We start from the raw sequence: 18,590 nt of genomic DNA on the forward strand, positions 1-18,590 counted from the left end.
AGCTTCTTTACATTCGACAGCCACATCCTGAGTCTAAACTTAAAGCACAGACATTGAACTGAAATTGTCTTACTCCTAAACAGAAAAGATTAATTCCCAAAATAAACTGGTGTGCAAATGACAAGATTGTGATTTTAAGCTAAGTAAATATATTAAATAATTAAATATTATTTAGTAATTAAATAATCTCAACTCAAGACCCACTTACTTCCTTAACAGTATTTTTCAGGCTTTAAAATGGGCTTTACCTAATCCCTTTACATTTACAAATGGATCTCATGTCAATGGATGTAGTTTCCTGAAGAACAGAACCCAAGTTTAGAGAACTCTTTTACTGCAGACATTTTGGCATGCAATAGCAGTAAAAGCACACGTGTAATTGTTAATATCAATAATCAGTGCAGCCTTTCGTTGATTTCAACAGCCCAGGTATTTTCTCAAGCTTACTCAGTGGCACAGCTTGTATCACAATGAGTCATCTGCTGTCCATATTCTTGTAGTGACAGAGTTTCAAAATTTTTCCACTTGGGAGTAGCACCACAGTTTGGTGGTGGTGGGTTTCTTGCTCTATTCTGCAACAGTAAAATGTGGAACTTGTACAATGGCTACATCTGTAGTTAAAACAGCCCAACCCCCCCCCCCCCCCCCCCCCCCCCCCCTTCCTCCCTCCAAGCTGCCAAGGCTGGACAGATTCCCAGCGAGGCGGAACCCCGTAGAGTCAGCTCTGCAGCTCAGACAACAACTGTCACACAGGCAGCGCTCAGCCTTTTTTCTGGCTTTCTATGTGTCATGCATATGTGAGATGAATTTCATGGTTTACAACAATAACAACAACACATAGTTGAATCCTTTTCAAAGCTTTCAAAACCCTGTACAACAGAATGTGACAGTAATGAGAAATACATACGATAGAAAATTAAGATCACACTTAAAGGACATGAGGGTGGTGTGTGCTTTCTGCACTCTTGTTTGATCAGAGATTGTGATTCTGACTTTCCAGTGATATGTTTTACAAGAAAGTTCAATGGGATTTTTAGCCTTTTGACATTTTAATAGAGCAACGCTTTTAAGATCCTTCTCTCTCTTCTTACAGACATATGGAAATACATGGAGCTTTAGAGGTTTCCCATATTGTTTGATGGGAAACAAAGATAGAGATGAAGAAGGGGAGAGTCAAGAGGTCGAGGACATGAGTACATCTCATCTTGGAGAAAGCTCAAAGTCCTTTCCTTCCTCCCATAAATACCAGCTCAATGAATAATCTTCCCCCTGCCCCCCACACCACAGGCATCAAGTCAAAATCCCAGATCTGCTCAACACATGAAAGGCAAGATCATCACTTCAAGGAAAACTCAATGGCCCGTACAAAATGTATCATACAGCAGCAGTTAGAGAGCCTGGTGTTCTAATGTAACAAGGTGGCCTAATGGTTAAGATTTATCTCTAAATGTCCACCATTACCTGCTGCTTTAGTCTTGCACTGACATTCAAGTATTTCAACTTAAACCTGCAATCACAGGTTTTTTTACTACTGCTATTAGGATACTGATATAATATTCCCCTCATTAAGTTATCATTTGTCAAAGATCCAGCAGACGCAGGATAACATTATCATTTTGAGTCATGTTTCTATACAATACTCTTCCCTCTCAGTTTAGCTTGTTTTGAGGTCAACCAAGTCCTGTAGGAAATGCAATTCAATTTTATTTATAGCATCAGTTCATAACCAGAGTTATCTCAAGACACTTTACAGATAGAGTAGGTCTAGACCACACTCTATAATTTACAAGGACCCAACAATTCTAGTAATTTCCCCAAGAGTAAGCATTTCACCTGCTAGCTAGTTGCTGAATGTGTCTGATGTTTAGTGCTGCGCAGAAGACCAGCTGAAAACAGATGGATGCTGCAACTAAAGACAAAGTGGATGGGGGTGAACCAAAACAATGACATTGTGTGCTGTAAAACAATGATCTAAAAGATTGCAAAACCTTGCGTTGAGAAAAATTGCAGATAGCAGTTCTTTGGGTTCATTGCTAAGAGCGAACCCTTCCACTTCATACAGCCACTTGATCCAAGTATTGATTAATGCAGCTTTAAAAGCTTCTGATCACAAAAATAATATGGGCATCAATGATTATAATTTAGTTACTGTTGTTATGTTGTTGATGTTTTCTTATTTCATGCATGTCATCTGAAGTGGATCACATCTTAAGCCATAATCAGTCATAATGACTGATAGTATGTAAACAAGCCCTTCCCACCACCTGTTTTATGTGAATTAAAAAAAATCTTAAAGCTATAGTGCGTAGTTTCTGTCACCCCCATGAGGAATTCTAAGTAATGACAACAAAACTTCCGGCGCATCCACATGATACATGCCTTCCGTATTCAAGCACCATTCCCACCCCTCTCCATGCAGTTGCTAGTATGCAAGGAGGACACAGACGGGAAAAAAAACATGATGGACTCTCCAGAAGAGGTAATTATCTTCACCCGATTTACCAACTTTTGTATCAACAATTGTATCAACTCATTTGGCAATGGCTTGAATTTAATGGACATTCATTAAGGGGGGTTAGGTTAGGTTAGGGGTTAAGTGCTGCGCTTGGAGGCATACTGGAGCCATCATAGTTCAGGACATTCGGCTTGAATTCTGTGTTTGTGGCAAAAGAAAAGGCTTAACAAGAAGTATGGGTCAAGTTAGGATGATTGGCTTGTTGACAAGTGCATTGATTAGAACTTTTACTGTGGGAAAGTAGTGATGATTTGTGATTTTTTTAATTTTTAAATGCAGTAAAAACAGCAGTTTGTGGGTAAGGAGTGTTGACTGTTAAATTTCCAGAAAAATGTTGACTTGGGGAAAGAAATGTCAGAATTAAAAATCCTACATTTAAAGATGGACTATGTAGTGTGGGAGAAAGAATTCAAAGTGCCCAAACCGTTCTCTGTGATTATAGGCTATAGTGTTTAGACTGGAGACACGTTTATATCCACAAACTTCCACATCCAGGATTGGTCCGGTGCTGCCGGAAATTCTGCAAGAGCACGCTCTTTTCGCTTCTTTCTGTTAACTTTTGCTTTCTGTGTGTTGTAATTTTAAGCTCCAATGGATTTATGAGGACAATGGTTAAATGCTCTTCAGATCTCTGCAGGGTAAAATGAGACATCTGTCCAATCTGAATTTTCTGTTGCACGACTAAAACAACCTTTAAACGAACACTTTCCAACAAAAAAGTTCCTTTTTGAGGTATTTTTGCAGTGGCATCATGGCTCTGTCGGACGCTCAATGCTTACTGCTGCCTATGACGATTGTGATTGGTTTAAAGAAATGCCAATAAACTAGAGTACGTTTTTTTTGTTCATCTCGGAAACCTGTGTGGACTAGCTAGACGCTCCTCCGCAGCGCTGTGAGACTAGACTGGAGAAAATCTGTTATCTTTCACTGTCATACCTTTATCCTATCATTTTTTAAACCTTGATTCAACAGGATAGTCTCTTGAGAATAAAATTTCAGGTGAGTCCTGGACAAAATTTAACTGTGTGGTATGTTTTGTTACCTCAATACCTTTCACATTCATACATTTATTTTCACAGTGCAGTCTTCCCCTCAGCAGCTTCATTACATCCACCTTGCTCCTGCTCATCTCTGGTAATTGCTAGCTGGGTAAGGAGGATGAGGAACTCCGTGATTTTTCCCAATGTGGGCAGGGAGAAAGGGATTCCTAAAGAGATCTTTACCAGGAATCCACAGGGCTTAAACAGCCTGTCAGAGGATTATTGCAGAATCTCCTTAGAGCTGGGTTGACAGAGAAATATGGCTTCTAACACATCCATGCTTCTTTTATCAGCCATGGCAAGTAAGACGGGCATGTGGGGCTTTTTTTCTCATTTCTTTCTTTCTCTCTTTTTTATGGAAGAAGGGGAAGGAACGGGCGTGAATAGAGGCGGAGGGCAGCGTTCCTTCTTGCCATCAGAGATGCGAAGCTGAGGACTTCTGCCAGCTAGCAGAGCTTTGAAAGTGAAATGTAAGAATGGCAGATCAGAGAGGCCAAAGAAAAATGATATTCTCCTCGTTACAATCCCCCGGCCAGGGCCTTTGTTGTGGGGGCTTCTGCTTTTAACTGGAAACAGGTCCAGGCGCCTCCTGTGTTTCTGCAGTGTCCCACACACTCTCACATGCACGTGTACATATGCTTCGGTGTAAAGTACGTTCGGTCACGCACACACGTTAAAACTCTGCATCATTTCTCCGTCCCCTGAAGCCTGGTGACAGCTTGTTAAACCTGATGCCATGTGCAGAGCCTCACTCTGCAGGATCTTTGTCCTCGCCTGTCAGTGAAGACAGCAGGTGACCAGGTGAGAGCGTCCTACCGTAGATGGCAGGTGGAATCCAAAGGCCAAGTTGCAGGTATGACAGCAGAATTCATTGCATTAGAGGAGCCTATAACATCCCTCCTGTGCATATAGATCTGTTAACACCATCCTGTTCTCACTTTCTATCTCCTCCTACATAGTATTTCACAACCTGAGATATGATTCTGTGTGAAATATTCACTGAAATGTATCTTTTTGAGATTTGTTGCCAGATATTGTGAAGAGAAGTGTAATAGAAAATTGCAAAAGTGGGAGAATAAAAATGAAAAAATAACCCCTAAATATCTATTTCGCCCTTTATCTGAAATGAAAATAAAGATTAAGATCAAAAGATAATTTAATCGAACTTACTAACATAATGTGCATGTGTACTATGTCTCACTGGAAAAAAGTCTCCTGGGGATGACGGGATACAGTGGCCCCTTTCTTCTTCTGTATTTACACACTTGGAGCTGCTGGTTCCCACAGAGTCAAAGCGATTGGCAATGGAGCAGATTTTGTCTGAGCCGGTATTCCAGGTTTGGATGATTTCCTCATTTTGGAAAACATCCATCACTCAATTCCACTTTATTTGAGCACAGTTTTACATGTTATATCAGATCAGATCACTTCAAAAATAAGACTTATATAAAGCTGTTCTGCATCGGAAATAGAATTTCTTGGGCACCCAGATAGGTCATTTGGTGGAGCGGGCGACCATAAATAGAGGTTTACTCCGTAATGCAGCAGGCCTGGGTTTGACTCCAACCTGTGGCCCTTTGCTGCGTGTCATTCCCCTTCTCTCTTCCCTTTCATGTCTGTCCTGTCAAAACTAAAGACTGAAAAATAATCTTTAAAAAAGAAATAGATTTTCTTTTTCTTCAATAAAGTGAGATTGCAGGTCTCTGTATTGGATTTAATAACTTCTTAAAATGGATACTTCATGATTATTTGCAGCGCTTAAATGAAACACCCCAGAACCAAGAACAGCACAACATCTCACTTCATCCTTCAAGGGGTACCCCCCCCCACACACACACACACACACCCGTATGATATGGCTTTGTTGAATCAAACAGAAGAAGTGTTAAACTAACGTGGCGCCACTTTTCATTTGGCTAATATGCTTTGTGTGCCCAGCAGCCTGGTTCCATATTTTGGGGCGAGGGACAGACCAACGGCCTTCAGAGACAGTGCCAAAGTCGAGGTGGCCATTGCTTTAGCATGTGAGCGCTCATCTTTTTTGGAATGAAAAGAGGAGATGATTGACAACGTTAAGTGATGGCGGAGGGGTGATTCACAGATGTTATTTTTATTGCATGCTTACACAAAGAAACAAACGCGTTCACATGCATACCGTTCCTGAGGCAACTGGTCCTGAGAAAAGCACACAATTTGTCTAGATTTTATCAGAGAAGAAAATGAAAACTTAGCATAGTGTCTGTAATACATAACAAATCCTTTGCCCCCACTGCCAAACCACACAATCAAGGCCCGGATTTTATCAAAACAACTGGTCTTTTTCATGTTAAACCCAGTTATTTGCCCCAGTAAAACATATTCAACCTTTTACCTCTTTAATGGTAACTTAGACGTCTGCTATTTTCTCTCACTGGGTTCAAATTGGCAGTCCCAGAGTTGGTTAGGAAAGCCTCTCGTTTCCATCTAGTTCTACATCTGCTGCATATCATTAAATGGAAAAATCTAGTGAAAAAAAAACATTATTTACTTCTTGCTCAACTCTTTGAGCTAAATATACCTTTCCAGTTGTGTTTAAATTGATTGGGCTCTGAGAAATGGTTATGGTCTTTCTTAATGTGCAGCTGTCACAAATCAGTTGTCTGATTTTCATCAGTTGAGTCCATCCTGTGATAGATTAGTGTGGCACAGCAGAAAGCTTAGACCAATGCGGAGACTATTTCCAGAGACACAAACAGACTTTTTTCTGTCTTTCCTGTTCTTCTTGACATCCTGTCCACATTACAATCTCACTTTCTGCAGAGAACATTTTTTACGTTATGGCTTTCACTATTTTTCACTCATTCCTCCAAAGTCCCAAATGAGGCATGTTACTCCTCCATCGCTTTGGTAATGGGGAGGATACGTTTTCTTTTTTTCCCCTGAATTAACTCGGCATAAGAGTTTTTCAAAGTAGCCTAACATTGTGTGCGATTCCAAGGAATAAATTATGCTGTGTGTATTTACAGCTGCAGTATTTATTTGGTTTCTGCTTTTACATCAATAGATAATTAGTTACAGCGTTAAGGTATTTAATACATGTGATTATTATTCTGCTGGAACTAATATAACTCTCCCAAAAACGAGGGTAGTTAGGAAGGAAAGTGTGTTACAAATAATATAAACACAATTCAAATTTTAACACAAACAATTTGCAACTGATACCACATCATTCGGTTGAAAAAATATCTCAACTTCTCAAAGATTCAGCAATTTGAATAACAAGAGTACCAGATTTTTGTGTCTTCGCTGGCTGCCCATTTGTTTTGATTTGTTTAAGTGTTTCAAGGACTTTGTAGTAGAGTTTATAAAAAGTGGTTTTCCCCCAGGGCAACATTAAGAGTCAAGGCAAACAATGACTTGACTTAAAACATTAGCAAAATGTTGGATATTCAATTTTGGTATTGGTATCTTCAGAAACTGTTGAGACCAACTCTATTTGTGCATTTTTGTACATTGTAGGGGATTTGGGAGGTTCACATCTGTTCGTGAGGATGTCAACAAGCTATTGTTCGGAGAATGTATTGCACTTATTTTATTATTTTTCACCAACATGTATTTGTGATCTAACACTGTGTAACATTATTCCCTTCAGTACCCTTGGGTTTTGGATTTAAAGCACAAAACTTCTTAAACAATCCAGACCACGAAAGATAGACAGTTCCCTGACCTTTGTTTTAGATTAAAAAATACATATGAAATGGAAGTTTCGCCCGTTAAATCCCAGGCGACTTTTTCCCGAGGTAAATAGTAAAAAATAAAAAAGATCTTAGTGTTTTGTAATTGTTGAATCTCTGGCAGCTTGGCCACATGCTTATCCAGCATGTGCAAGCATAGGTATTATTTGCATGTGTATACATGTTGCCATGGGTGTATGCATGTGTGTCCACCCACAATTTAGCATACCTGGCTGCCTTTATTCAACACCATCCAGTTTTCATCTGAGAGAAAACGTAAAGATCAGACCCTCCACTCAAGTAGCAGATGTAGACAAGAACGACCAATTTAAATATTGGCAATGCAGCGTCCTGCTATATCCCACAGTCATACAACATGTCACGGTTATGGCCTTTCTCTCCTCAAGAGGGAAACAAAAAAGCACTGGGAACCAGCTCGGATTTGACTCAGGTTTGATTCTAATTGGTCAGGTTATTACTTTGTGATTTGCATAATTTTACGAAGGGAAAGGCTTGGAGAGAGTTGATTAGAGAAAATGTCACAGTGGATTCACGTTTCAGCAGCAACTGATTGGATATGAAGCTCGAGGACATAGGAAAACAAGAGCCTTGAGGACATAGGGAAAGTCTTCAGAAGATGAGGAAAAAAGAAGAGAGGACTTGGAAGAGAGAAAAGAAGGCGGCAAAGAGGACAAGCTGAAGAGTGTTTTTATCCCATTCTTATTTCATAGAGACATTCAATCAAGGCTTGCTGGATTGCCAATGCTCAGAAAGAATCATTCCAAAGTATTTATTACATATCATGACGAAGAAGAGCTGTACTCTATGGGTTTTATGTGTCTTTTTATTTTCACACAAGTCTTTGTGTTCGAAAGTCAGGTTCAAATATTCACCCCAGTAAAAGGGTTCACACGGCCAGGCATGAGGACACAAAGTTTCTAGCGGGTTATTGGACAAGTCAAGCTTTTGTTCCCCCCAAACTTCAAAGGGTTTCTTTTTTAATATGGAACTTTATTTCAAAAAGGAGAAAATAAGTGATTATTCTGCAGCGTTGTGCTGAAAGACAGAGAGATGCAGAATGACAAGAGCAGACACACTAACAGTCTCTGAAGCAGTTGGCAGGCACTTCCCTCATCTGTGCCCACGCTGCAAACACCAAGTTATCAGTCAGGTCACTATCAACAGTGATTTAATGTGTAATCTGTCACTCCACACTGCTAAAAGAATGTAGCAAATTATCTGATTTGCTCTAAACAGGCAAGAAAGTTGCAATATTAAAAGCATGGTTGTTGCTGCTTCTCAGATACATAAATCTATTCTCACATGAAAACCATAATTTTACAGGCTGCTCTGATTCATGTCCTTAGAAACATTTATGCCAGCCGTAACTGTTAGGTTTGCATTCTCTGAAGAACAAATTGCCCCCCAATAAGCTCCATCCCAGCTTACAACTATTAATCAATATATTTTATTTGTATTTGTGTATATATTGTTCTGGTTTTATCCTCTAACATAAAATGCAAACTCTTGCAGGTAGGACCAGTACCAGTACCAAATAATTGATTTAACTTAAATCTGAACTGGAGATTTCTTTCATATAATCAACATCCAAAATGCAAAAAGAAGAATCTCTTGTTAATGTTAAAATCTGACAGCTTATTCCACTTGTCTACTAAGTAGTCTTAAATTATTAAATTAGCCTCATCATTAAAGGTCCCATAGTGTAAAAAGGGAGAATCCAGTACAAAACTAAAATACAAGCTTGAAACTAAAAATGAGACTTTTAAAACTGTGACTAACATGTATCAACCAGATCTGGTCCTCATCAGGACTTTTAGTGCTTTCAAGTCAGATGTCTGGCAGATCCACATTTACATTTTTGGATGCTGATATTCTACTACTTACAAATATCTATGTGTGTGCTGGATTTGCTCCCTTAAATTACCTAATATTGCAATTTCAACTAAACAGACTGGTGGAGACAGAGGTGAAGAAGAAGTGTTTCTCTTCATTGTCCTTAGTTGCTGTCAGTCAAACAAGAAGCTGCTCAACACAGCCAGCTGTGGTGGACAGCTACAGTAGGAAGTATCTCACACACACACAAACACACACACACACACACACACACACTTTCCTTCAGGCCATTTCTGCATGTTCTAATTCAGATTAGTCATTAATGACAAACGAGATATCATTAACTATTAATAAGAAATTACAGTAAATTAACAACAAACAAAAGACCTGCCAACTGTCTTGACTTTCAGCCTCCTGTCGCCACGGATTTGCAAAGTAGATGTCAAAACTTTGCTCCTCTTAAAACTAAAATAACAGAACTAAACCCTCTGATGACATTGGAAAAGTCCCAGTATTGCATTCTGGGATTTTCCTATTAAAAACATTTGGTTGATAATTGGTCTGGTGCTGCACTTTATGAGTGGATTCACCCTTCATCCATCACAATGGATAAAACAAACAATGGATACTGAGCTACTACAAAGTCTGACTCCTCATACTTACACACAGGAAACCACGCAATTCTGTGTGCACCTGAATGTGTAAACAATAACGATAATAATTGAGCCAAGTGAATTCCAGATTAAAAGATTTACAAGATATGAATTTGGATTCAGAAACCCACCCTCCCTTTCCCTCCTCTTCATCCATCCATCCTCCCCCTCATCCCTTCCTATTCAACCCGGTGCACAACCCCACATGTCCCATCTAGGTACAGTCTGGGGGGCGCTGTAAACTATTTGGGCAAAAAAACTGCTTTAGAGACGGAACCCCCACTCTGAGTCTCTATTTAGTTATAATTTAAAAAATATACTATGAAATACTGTAATTGTTTTAGGTACACATACTTTTGTAGTATAATGATCCCATATACATCAATAAAGTCTACTATCTATCCATCTTGTGTTCAGGTGAAAATATTACTCTATAAAAGAAGCAGTTCATTTCTCACAACTATAAATACAATTACAAGATGTATTCTGTTTTTAGGCTAGAGAAGAGAAAAAAGAAAGAAAAAAAAAGCCAAAAGGTATGACAATATTTTACATTGATTTTAACACAAATTAACTTGTTTTAAGAAGGTTTTACAAGCAATCTTTTTTATCAACAAGGTGTTAATAAGAAAATAATAACAAAATTAATATTAAAACACAAAATAACAAAAAACTGCGTTAACTTGTTAAAAATTGTTAGTTTCTTGATTAGATTTGAAATGTCAGGTCTTTTAAAGTTATCCTTTTCAAGCTACAACACCACACAGACATAAGTAAGACCATATAAATATAGTATTTCCAGCATGCATGTATTAACATGTCAGCCTCACCAACTCATGCAACTCCAACACATGAAAATAAGTCAGAATACATTACAGTCCCACACACACCAACAATTAATTTGGACAATTTTTTCAAAGACAAAAAAAGGACAATGACGCAATCTGTTTCAATGACCTGAGCCCCTCAATTTAGAAAATCAAAGGTCCAAGAATAGACCGGTCTTATCCTTTATACTTTCAACCTGTTACTTTTGTTGTTTGCTGTTGGTCTTGTCTATCTTTGTATTGTTCCTTTGTCCTAGCTTGTGTGGGAAAGCAGGAAACATGCAGATAAAAGGTTTTTATTGAGTCAGGCCCACCACAAATAATGACTTTAGCCTTACTTTTCTCCTTTTCCCACAAACAAATACATTGATCAAATTTCCCCTTCTCTTGTCTCCTTTTGAAAAGTCAAAGATGATGGGCAGCAATCGGTTTTAGGCTTTCCTGCTGGAGAAATTTGCTGCATGAATTTGCGGCCCATGTCCGCGGACTCTGCTGTATTTAGTCTGATAATAAACCTAGGAGAGACAGAGGTGGAGGAGCTGAGAGCCTTGCCAGGGCATGATAACACCTTTACAATTCAACACACATGTGCCGCAGCGTGCTGGGCCGCAGCCTGGGGGCAGAATCTCAACCAGCATGTGGAAGAGGTTTTCCACTCAGCTGAACGTTCAGTACCTCCAGTACGGCGGCCCCAGAGCCAGATCTAACTCTACAGTATTAGGCATCGAGAACAGCTGTGGATTTACACAATTTGCACATTTTCTCGGTGCAGGTAACACCCGCACATCCTCATGTAGGTCCAAGTCGTCAGATTTGGCCTTTGGCTCCACCTTCACAGCCTTTAGTGTTAAAGCCAAAATAAAAAACACAAATTCAGATAAACACAGAAAGACGGACGTCTCTCAAGGAGCCAGGTTTTGTAAACCAAAGATATTACATTTACAAAGAGTGAATTCAATTCAAAAGCCGTAATGACATAATGCGAGAGAATCTAATTTAACATCACTGCACCCCACTGCTGTTTTAAAATGCTTGAACAACTTCTCGGGGCGTTTTGTTTCGTCCGCGGTAGACTGAGACACTGTGGCATTCAAACCATTTTTTCTTACATCCTGCCATCGATCCATCACTTACGGGTGGGGACCCTAACATAACAAGCTCATAATATCAAAGGTTGGGACATCTGTGTTTTATATGTAAAGACCCTGAAAACACCTGTCGAAGTCCACACTCCGCTTGACAAGTTTGACATCTCCAGAACGAGCCCTGGCACCTCACAGAATGTTTGTTGTCTCTTACAGTATGTTTGATCAAAGTTGGATTACATCTCATAGGCTACTCCAAGACTCCTTTATCTCTCTGTTAGGGACATAGGCACACTAAAACGTAAATTGCAGTCATTCATACTTGACGAGTTTTAAGGAAACAGATCTAATATGTTAAAATAAAAATAAAAACTGCTGTTTATTTAGCTGTGTTTGTTTGCTTGTGCAACAAAGATCACTGCAACTAGGAAGAGTTAACTTTGGTACAATAATGTCTCAAAGCCACTCTAGGGATGGTAATAAATAACTGTTTAACCAATCTGACATTAAGAATTTATATCAGGGGAGAAGCCCAAACTTGAGGTTCTCTGCCAAATAACGTTAGGCTAACAAATTTTTTTGCTAGGTAGCAAATAATTTAATATTTTGCTAAGGAATAGCTCAGGCTAACTAACTGGTTTTTAGCAAGCTAGCAAGCAATGAAATGTTTTGTTAAGGAATAGCTCAGGCTAACTAACTGGTTTTTAGCAAGCTAGCAAGCAATGAAATGTTTTGTTAAGGAATAGCTCAGGCTAACTAAGTGGTTTTTAGCAAGCTAGCAAGCAAAGAAATGTTTTGTTTAGGAATAGCTCAGGCTAACTAACTGGTTTTTAGCAAGCTAGCAAGCAAAGAAATGTTTTGTTTAGGAATAGCTCAGGTGTTGAGTTATAAAAAAGTTAAAAACAACGTTTTGAAAACAATGTATTTCGGTTTATGTATGGTGCAGCCATTTTGTCTCTGCAAAGAGGTAAAGATGGCCCTATTGTCTCTCACCTTCACATCATTAGGTCGTATCTATCATTTAGCATACATGTGGCAACTCATTGTCCCCACTGGAAAAGTAACTGTTGTTCCTGCCTTTTGGGAACCGCCCCTCCTGTGTCAGACTTGACTAAGAACAAAAGATATGCATATCCCGGTAAACTTGAATAGAATTGGCACTATCATGATAAAAGACCTTTACCTGTGACCTGGACTAAACCTGACAATTCAGAGGTGGGACTTAATCTTGAGAAAACATCTGACCAATAGGGAAACATTTAATTTGAGGAACCACATTCAACTTCTTTGGGATAAAACTGTTTTTTATCAAGCTAACAAACAATGAAGTGTTTTGTTAAGTTATAGCTCATGCTAACTAACTATTTTTTAGCAAGCTAGCAAACAATGAAATGTTTTGTTAAGTTATAGCTCAGGCTAACTAACTATTTTTTAGCAAGCTAGCAAACAATGAAATACAGTATTTTGTTAAGGGGATTAAATATTGTGTTTATTTTGTTAAGAACTTGTGTCAAAAAAAGATATTTAGTCATTTATAAAAACACAAGGAGGACGAGAAGTTGGCAGGAAGAGGAGACAAGAAAGGGGGAAAGGGAGGGAGGGAGGGAAAAGAAGAGTGACGGAAAGGAAGGAACAAAGAATTTAAAGAGGAAAGAGAACAGGAACAAAATCAAATGAGGGTTGGAGGAAGAGTAAGAATGAAGGAATGATGGATGAGGAAACCCAGTAACAAAGAAAATAAAAAGAGAGAGGAAAGATGAAGCAAGGGAGGGAATGAAGGAGGATCAAAAAATGAGAGAAGGAAGGAAAGCTGATGGAAGGGAGAAGACATAACAGAAAGTATTCATTTCTACATACAGTTGACCTGGTCGAGCTTTTGGTGTTTTTGGCACACAGAGAGGCCGGGGCTCAGACTGCTGACGAGAGGCTTAGCCGGGGTTGAGCCACCGTGGGCGGAGCATCACACTGTAGAGGGGAGAAGGGTGGGATGGGGGAGGTCGGATGGGGGGGCTGGACTGCCCTCTGACATCACCCTGTCATATGAGAGGTTGAACCAACACGTAGGCCTGCCTAAAAGCTAAGGGGAAGGTAAGTCACTTATTTTATCTACTTCAATAACTATTTATTCACACTTGGGATTCTTCTTTTTCAATTGTTTATCTTAATGTTGACACCAAGTGTGTTTCCGCCAGATAAATTAATAATAGCAACAAAGCGTCAGGACGTGTTCATCTGCTGGTGATGTGCAGCACACTTTACCATAGTGACAAAAACAAAATAATCTCTAACAGAAGCTGGTTCAATCTTCAACTTGCTTAGAATTTCACACTAAATATGATACACCAGGTATTCTAGAAATTCACCTTGACAATGTGCTCTCAGCAGCCATTCAGTCTGTCTGAATGACCTGACACCTTACACAGCCTACACAGAGGCTCACATTCATCACACACAGCCAAACAGAAAACCTACGGTCAATACTAAAAATGATATTCCGCTGAGAAAAATTATAAATCATAGCAGTACTAGATAACTATCAGAAACATGTAGTGCATTTTATATTTCATGAATTTAAAGTGAGAGAAAAAAAATTGTGTTTTCAACAAAATGTTTGGGTAAAAATATTATTTGACATAACTTTTATATCATTATAACCATTTTCAAAGACTCACAAAGGCCTTACATCAAAGGATTTTTCCTTTGATGTAAGGCCTTATTAGCTCAGTAAAACTAAAGTTTTAAATGTTCTTTTCAAACACATTCTAGTTTAACCTTAAAAAGCCTACTCAAATCAGGAAGCTGGTATGTATGTATAGTTTAGTGTTGAACAGTGTGTACGTAGCTTAACATTGTGTTTACTACTGTGACAGGTGTGACATCAGAGGTCATAATTTTCCTTTAGAAACACTGAGCGTGTATTGTGCAGTACTAACATTAATTGAAAGTCTGTTTGTGTCTGTCCTGCTTTACAAATGTTGAATGGCGCTTTGAGAATGAAGTTTCATTCAGTATTGCACTGCCCTCAAGTGTTCACTGTTGAAAGCGTATACAGTTTTCATAACCAGAAATATATTACAGTATGAAAGTATCTGTATGTACTGTAGTACTACGTTTAATAAAAAAAATGCCCACATATAAATACATCAATTACGTACACACTATGACTGTCTTTCTCCACTGTTTTACTCCTAGTAGCAGTAGTTGTAACAAATACTTTCAGTAAAAATAATAGTAAACGTAATAAATATAAATGATTTGTAGAGCACTTGTATAATAGTAAACGTAATAAATATAAATGATTTATAGAGCACTTGTCATAATCAGCATTTATAAAGATTTAGAAAGGCCAGGCAATAAAATAAAAACTGAAAAAAAGTTGACCAAATAGTGAGAACAAAATAAACAAATCCATGGGGTTACCCTTTGTGTTGGTCCGTGGGTTTTACAAATACTTAAACAGTGACAAGACAATTTCATCTGACATTGTCTGATAACAATAATACAATACAATAATTTTTTAATTTCCTGAAAGCAAAAGTTTTGGACAGACAGTACAAGGATTTTGCCCAACAGCAACAGTATAAATGTACAGATCTACTGCCATATAACATATGCACAGAGACATCCGGTGCACAAACAACTTCACACACATGCCAGAGGTTTTCTTATCAGCATTCTTCTGTTTGCATAAAATCCAAATGTTAAAGATGTATTCCAACACATCTTCTGCACTGTGGTACAATTTGTAGTTGTGCTGATAACAGTAATAGAAATGATAACAGCAGGTTGGTTTGATATTGATAAACTGAAGGTAGTATTGAAGGTAGCATTGGTGGCAGTAGTTCCTGTTCCATTAGGCACAGTAATAACAATAGTTTCTAGTCGGACCAAAAGGTACGCCCAAGGGAGACCATTTTGTGTTTGTCCTGATGTATGATGGGATAGGCTGCTCTGTGTAAAGGTTAGGTTTCAAAATGTTTTGTATAAATGTTTCTGCTTGTTATTTGCTATTTTTCCTTATGTTGTGACTTTTTAATGTGATATTTTCTCTGCTTACAATAGTCTGTCATTTGATTTTACCTGTTTGCACTAACCATGTGACTTCTTACCTGTGCATATTAACCATGTTGCCAGTTGCCAAAAGTTAGAAAAGACATCCCAATGGCAACCATTTTTTACTTCCCCCGATGAAGGCCTTAATGGCTGAAAAGCGTGGGCATGTTTAACTGACTTAGCCACGAAGACATTAAAGGCTTTTTAAACTTTACCCTCTAGAGGGCCTCAGTTTCCTTCAACCATTTTAATATTTAAGTTTGTTTCTCTGTGAATCATCAGTATGTACAGCAGCAGTCTTATAGTTGTATTGGTATCACCTTTTGTGACATAGGATTTGTGGTAGTAGCAGTAGTAGTAGCAGTAACAGTGCTTTCTGTTTTGGTTGTGGACTTTTTACAGGTTATGAGTATGTCAGGAGAGAATTCTGCTGAGAAAAAATGAACATTTGTAATCGGTGAGTAAACTTTACTGAGGTTAATAAACATTTTCTCAATCCCCTGTTTACCCATTGGACTGTCCGTACATCCTCAGATGAAAAAAAAGAAAATGGATTAAACTGTTGACAATTTTTGTTCTTCACTTACCTTGAAAAATCATTCAACATGTTCAATCATTAAAGTAACAAAAAGATAAATCGTCACCTTATCATTCAATTTTTTTTCTCCTTTATATACCTTGTTACTACATATTATACTGACTTAACTATGTAGTTTTTAGTAGTAGTATGTAGTTTTTTCCATTGATCAATTCATTTACAAAAGGTCAATTAACTCATTTATTATTAATTATTTTTTGAATATTATTTTTTTTATTTTTTATTTTAAACTAAGTGACAGATATTTTAGAGTCTCTTAGTAAACGCTAGGATCAAAACAAAATGTGTCTACTAACTATATTGCTATGTTATTCCCTTTAAGACCACATAAAATCATGAAACACAGCTTACACACCACACATGTGGACTGTCACTGGAAGAGGTGCAACTGTACTATCTTTTAATTGAATAATGTTTGTTGTTTTTCAAGTCACTCATGCATTCAACTGAAATGTGCTTCCTCTGGAAATCCTCTGTACAGTTTACACTCAAACCCCTCCAGCTGTTTATGCTTATTATATAGTATTAGGGTAGGCAGCGAAGTAAAGATCAGAATTGCCATGGCTCAAAGTATAGAACGACAAGAAGGAGTCCTGGACAAAGCAGGGAAAACTACACCTTGTGGTAAGTAAAAACAGGAATCACAGGAACCAGGAACACAGACTAAACTCAGGTAGAATCACACACAGTCATTCCAAAACAGAATAGAGAAATAATGACCTGACACTAGACAAAAAAAAATCACAGGGACTAAATTCAATGGGTAACGTGGTGAAACAAAGAACAGGTGACACAAGGGCTGGGAAACAGGTGAACAACATCAGAAACAACATCACAATCGCGGGAAAACCAAAAGACAGGAAGTTAAACAAGACGAGACAGAAAAACCGACTACCAAAATAAAACAGGAAACAGAACATACTTAACATTCTTTACTTGAGACGAGGACATGTGCAGTCAATTTTAATCATTAAATCATTTTTTCATTATATGAATATGTCTATCAAAGCATAAGTATAACCCCCAAAATATTCAAATTACAATGATGATATCAAGCAGAAGAACATAAGATTAGATTAGATTAGATTCAACTTTATTGTCATTACACAGGTGCAGGTACAAGGCAACAAAATGCACTTTAGGTCTAACCAAAAGTGCAATAGAAGTAAGTGCAGGATATGCAATGGTTTCATAAGTGCAGGACATGGATATGTACATGGAACTTTACATTCTTCTTGACCGGCTAAGAGAATATGTTCATCAATTTGTGTGTGTTAACAACAATCAAACAAAATGTTACTTAAAGCTCAATTTACAGGAAACACACGTTATGGCCAGGGTGGAAAGGAATAAATAAAAGGAGTAAGGCTGTACATACAGCCTCTAATGAGGGTGATTAATTAAACCTAAAGGGATGGGGCCGGTACATGCAAGAGTGTTTGATAGATAGATAGATAGATAGATAGATAGATAGATAGATAGATAGATAGATAGATAGATAGATAGATAGATAGATAGATAGATAGATAGATAGATAGATAGATAGGTAGAATACTTAATAATCTGCACATAGACTTGAGCACTTCTTTCAGATCTAGGTAGTCTTGGGTAAATGTTCTGCATAAAGCAAAGTGTGGTGGTTGTTGATGATGATAATCTTTTTACTTATTCCTCAATGATATTACAGCATTCTATAAAACAATTTTTTTACAATGGTTACCAATGTGAAGATTACCAAAAGAGGAGTTTTCCTATGAGTATCCCATGTACAGTATGCATGTGTTAGCATGTATGCCCGCATACACAGCATGTAAATGTGTATACCCGTATGTACTACTGTGTGGTCCATCTGGACCACAGAGCACTGTGTCAGACGCCTCTTGTCCTCACTATAGTTGGAGTCACCATCAGCACATTTCCAGATTGTGTAAACACAATAAGAGCAAGGGTCACTCTCTGGTCACATACACTGTCAGTTGCTTTCACAGAGGCTCTATGAAAGTTCGATTCTGTCTGACACAAAAGCAACACCGTGGACAGAGGGATTCATCTCTGTTTTAAACCAAAAAGTAAAACTAAAAAGCAGAAGAGTGGTTTTACTTGCTCAGATGTCAAAGTGTGGAAGCTTGACTGGTGAGTTGTTGACAACGTGATTGCGCTACATCTGCTAAAAACAAGGGCAGATTCCAATTGCGGGGTGATGTCGCAACTTCAGTGCTTGATGGAGGCACTGTCATGTGAGGGGGGGGGGG

The 18,590-nt window shown here is 38.2% G+C and overlaps 1 protein-coding gene across 4 annotated transcripts in view; it reads left to right on the top strand.

The window, feature by feature from the left end:
- The first annotated feature begins 13,696 nt into the window (after window positions 1–13,696).
- Window positions 13,697–18,590, top strand: part of hao2 (hydroxyacid oxidase 2 (long chain)) — a 10,793-nt gene continuing 5,899 nt past the window's right edge. Inside the window, exons 1-2 of one of the 4 annotated variants that reach the window (XM_034885981.1) lie at window positions 13,697–13,775; window positions 16,143–16,197. In XM_034885981.1, the coding sequence (XP_034741872.1) occupies window positions 16,181–16,197 (17 nt within the window). In that variant the 5' untranslated portion in view covers window positions 13,697–13,775; window positions 16,143–16,180. Of the gene's footprint in view, window positions 13,776–16,142; window positions 16,198–18,254 lie in introns of those variants that run through there. The other 3 variants (XM_034885980.1, XM_034885982.1, XM_034885983.1) reach the window with 3 other exon arrangements.

This window comes from Etheostoma cragini, chromosome 11, assembly GCF_013103735.1.
Source record: "Etheostoma cragini isolate CJK2018 chromosome 11, CSU_Ecrag_1.0, whole genome shotgun sequence".
Lineage (NCBI taxonomy): Eukaryota > Metazoa > Chordata > Actinopteri > Perciformes > Percidae > Etheostoma > Etheostoma cragini.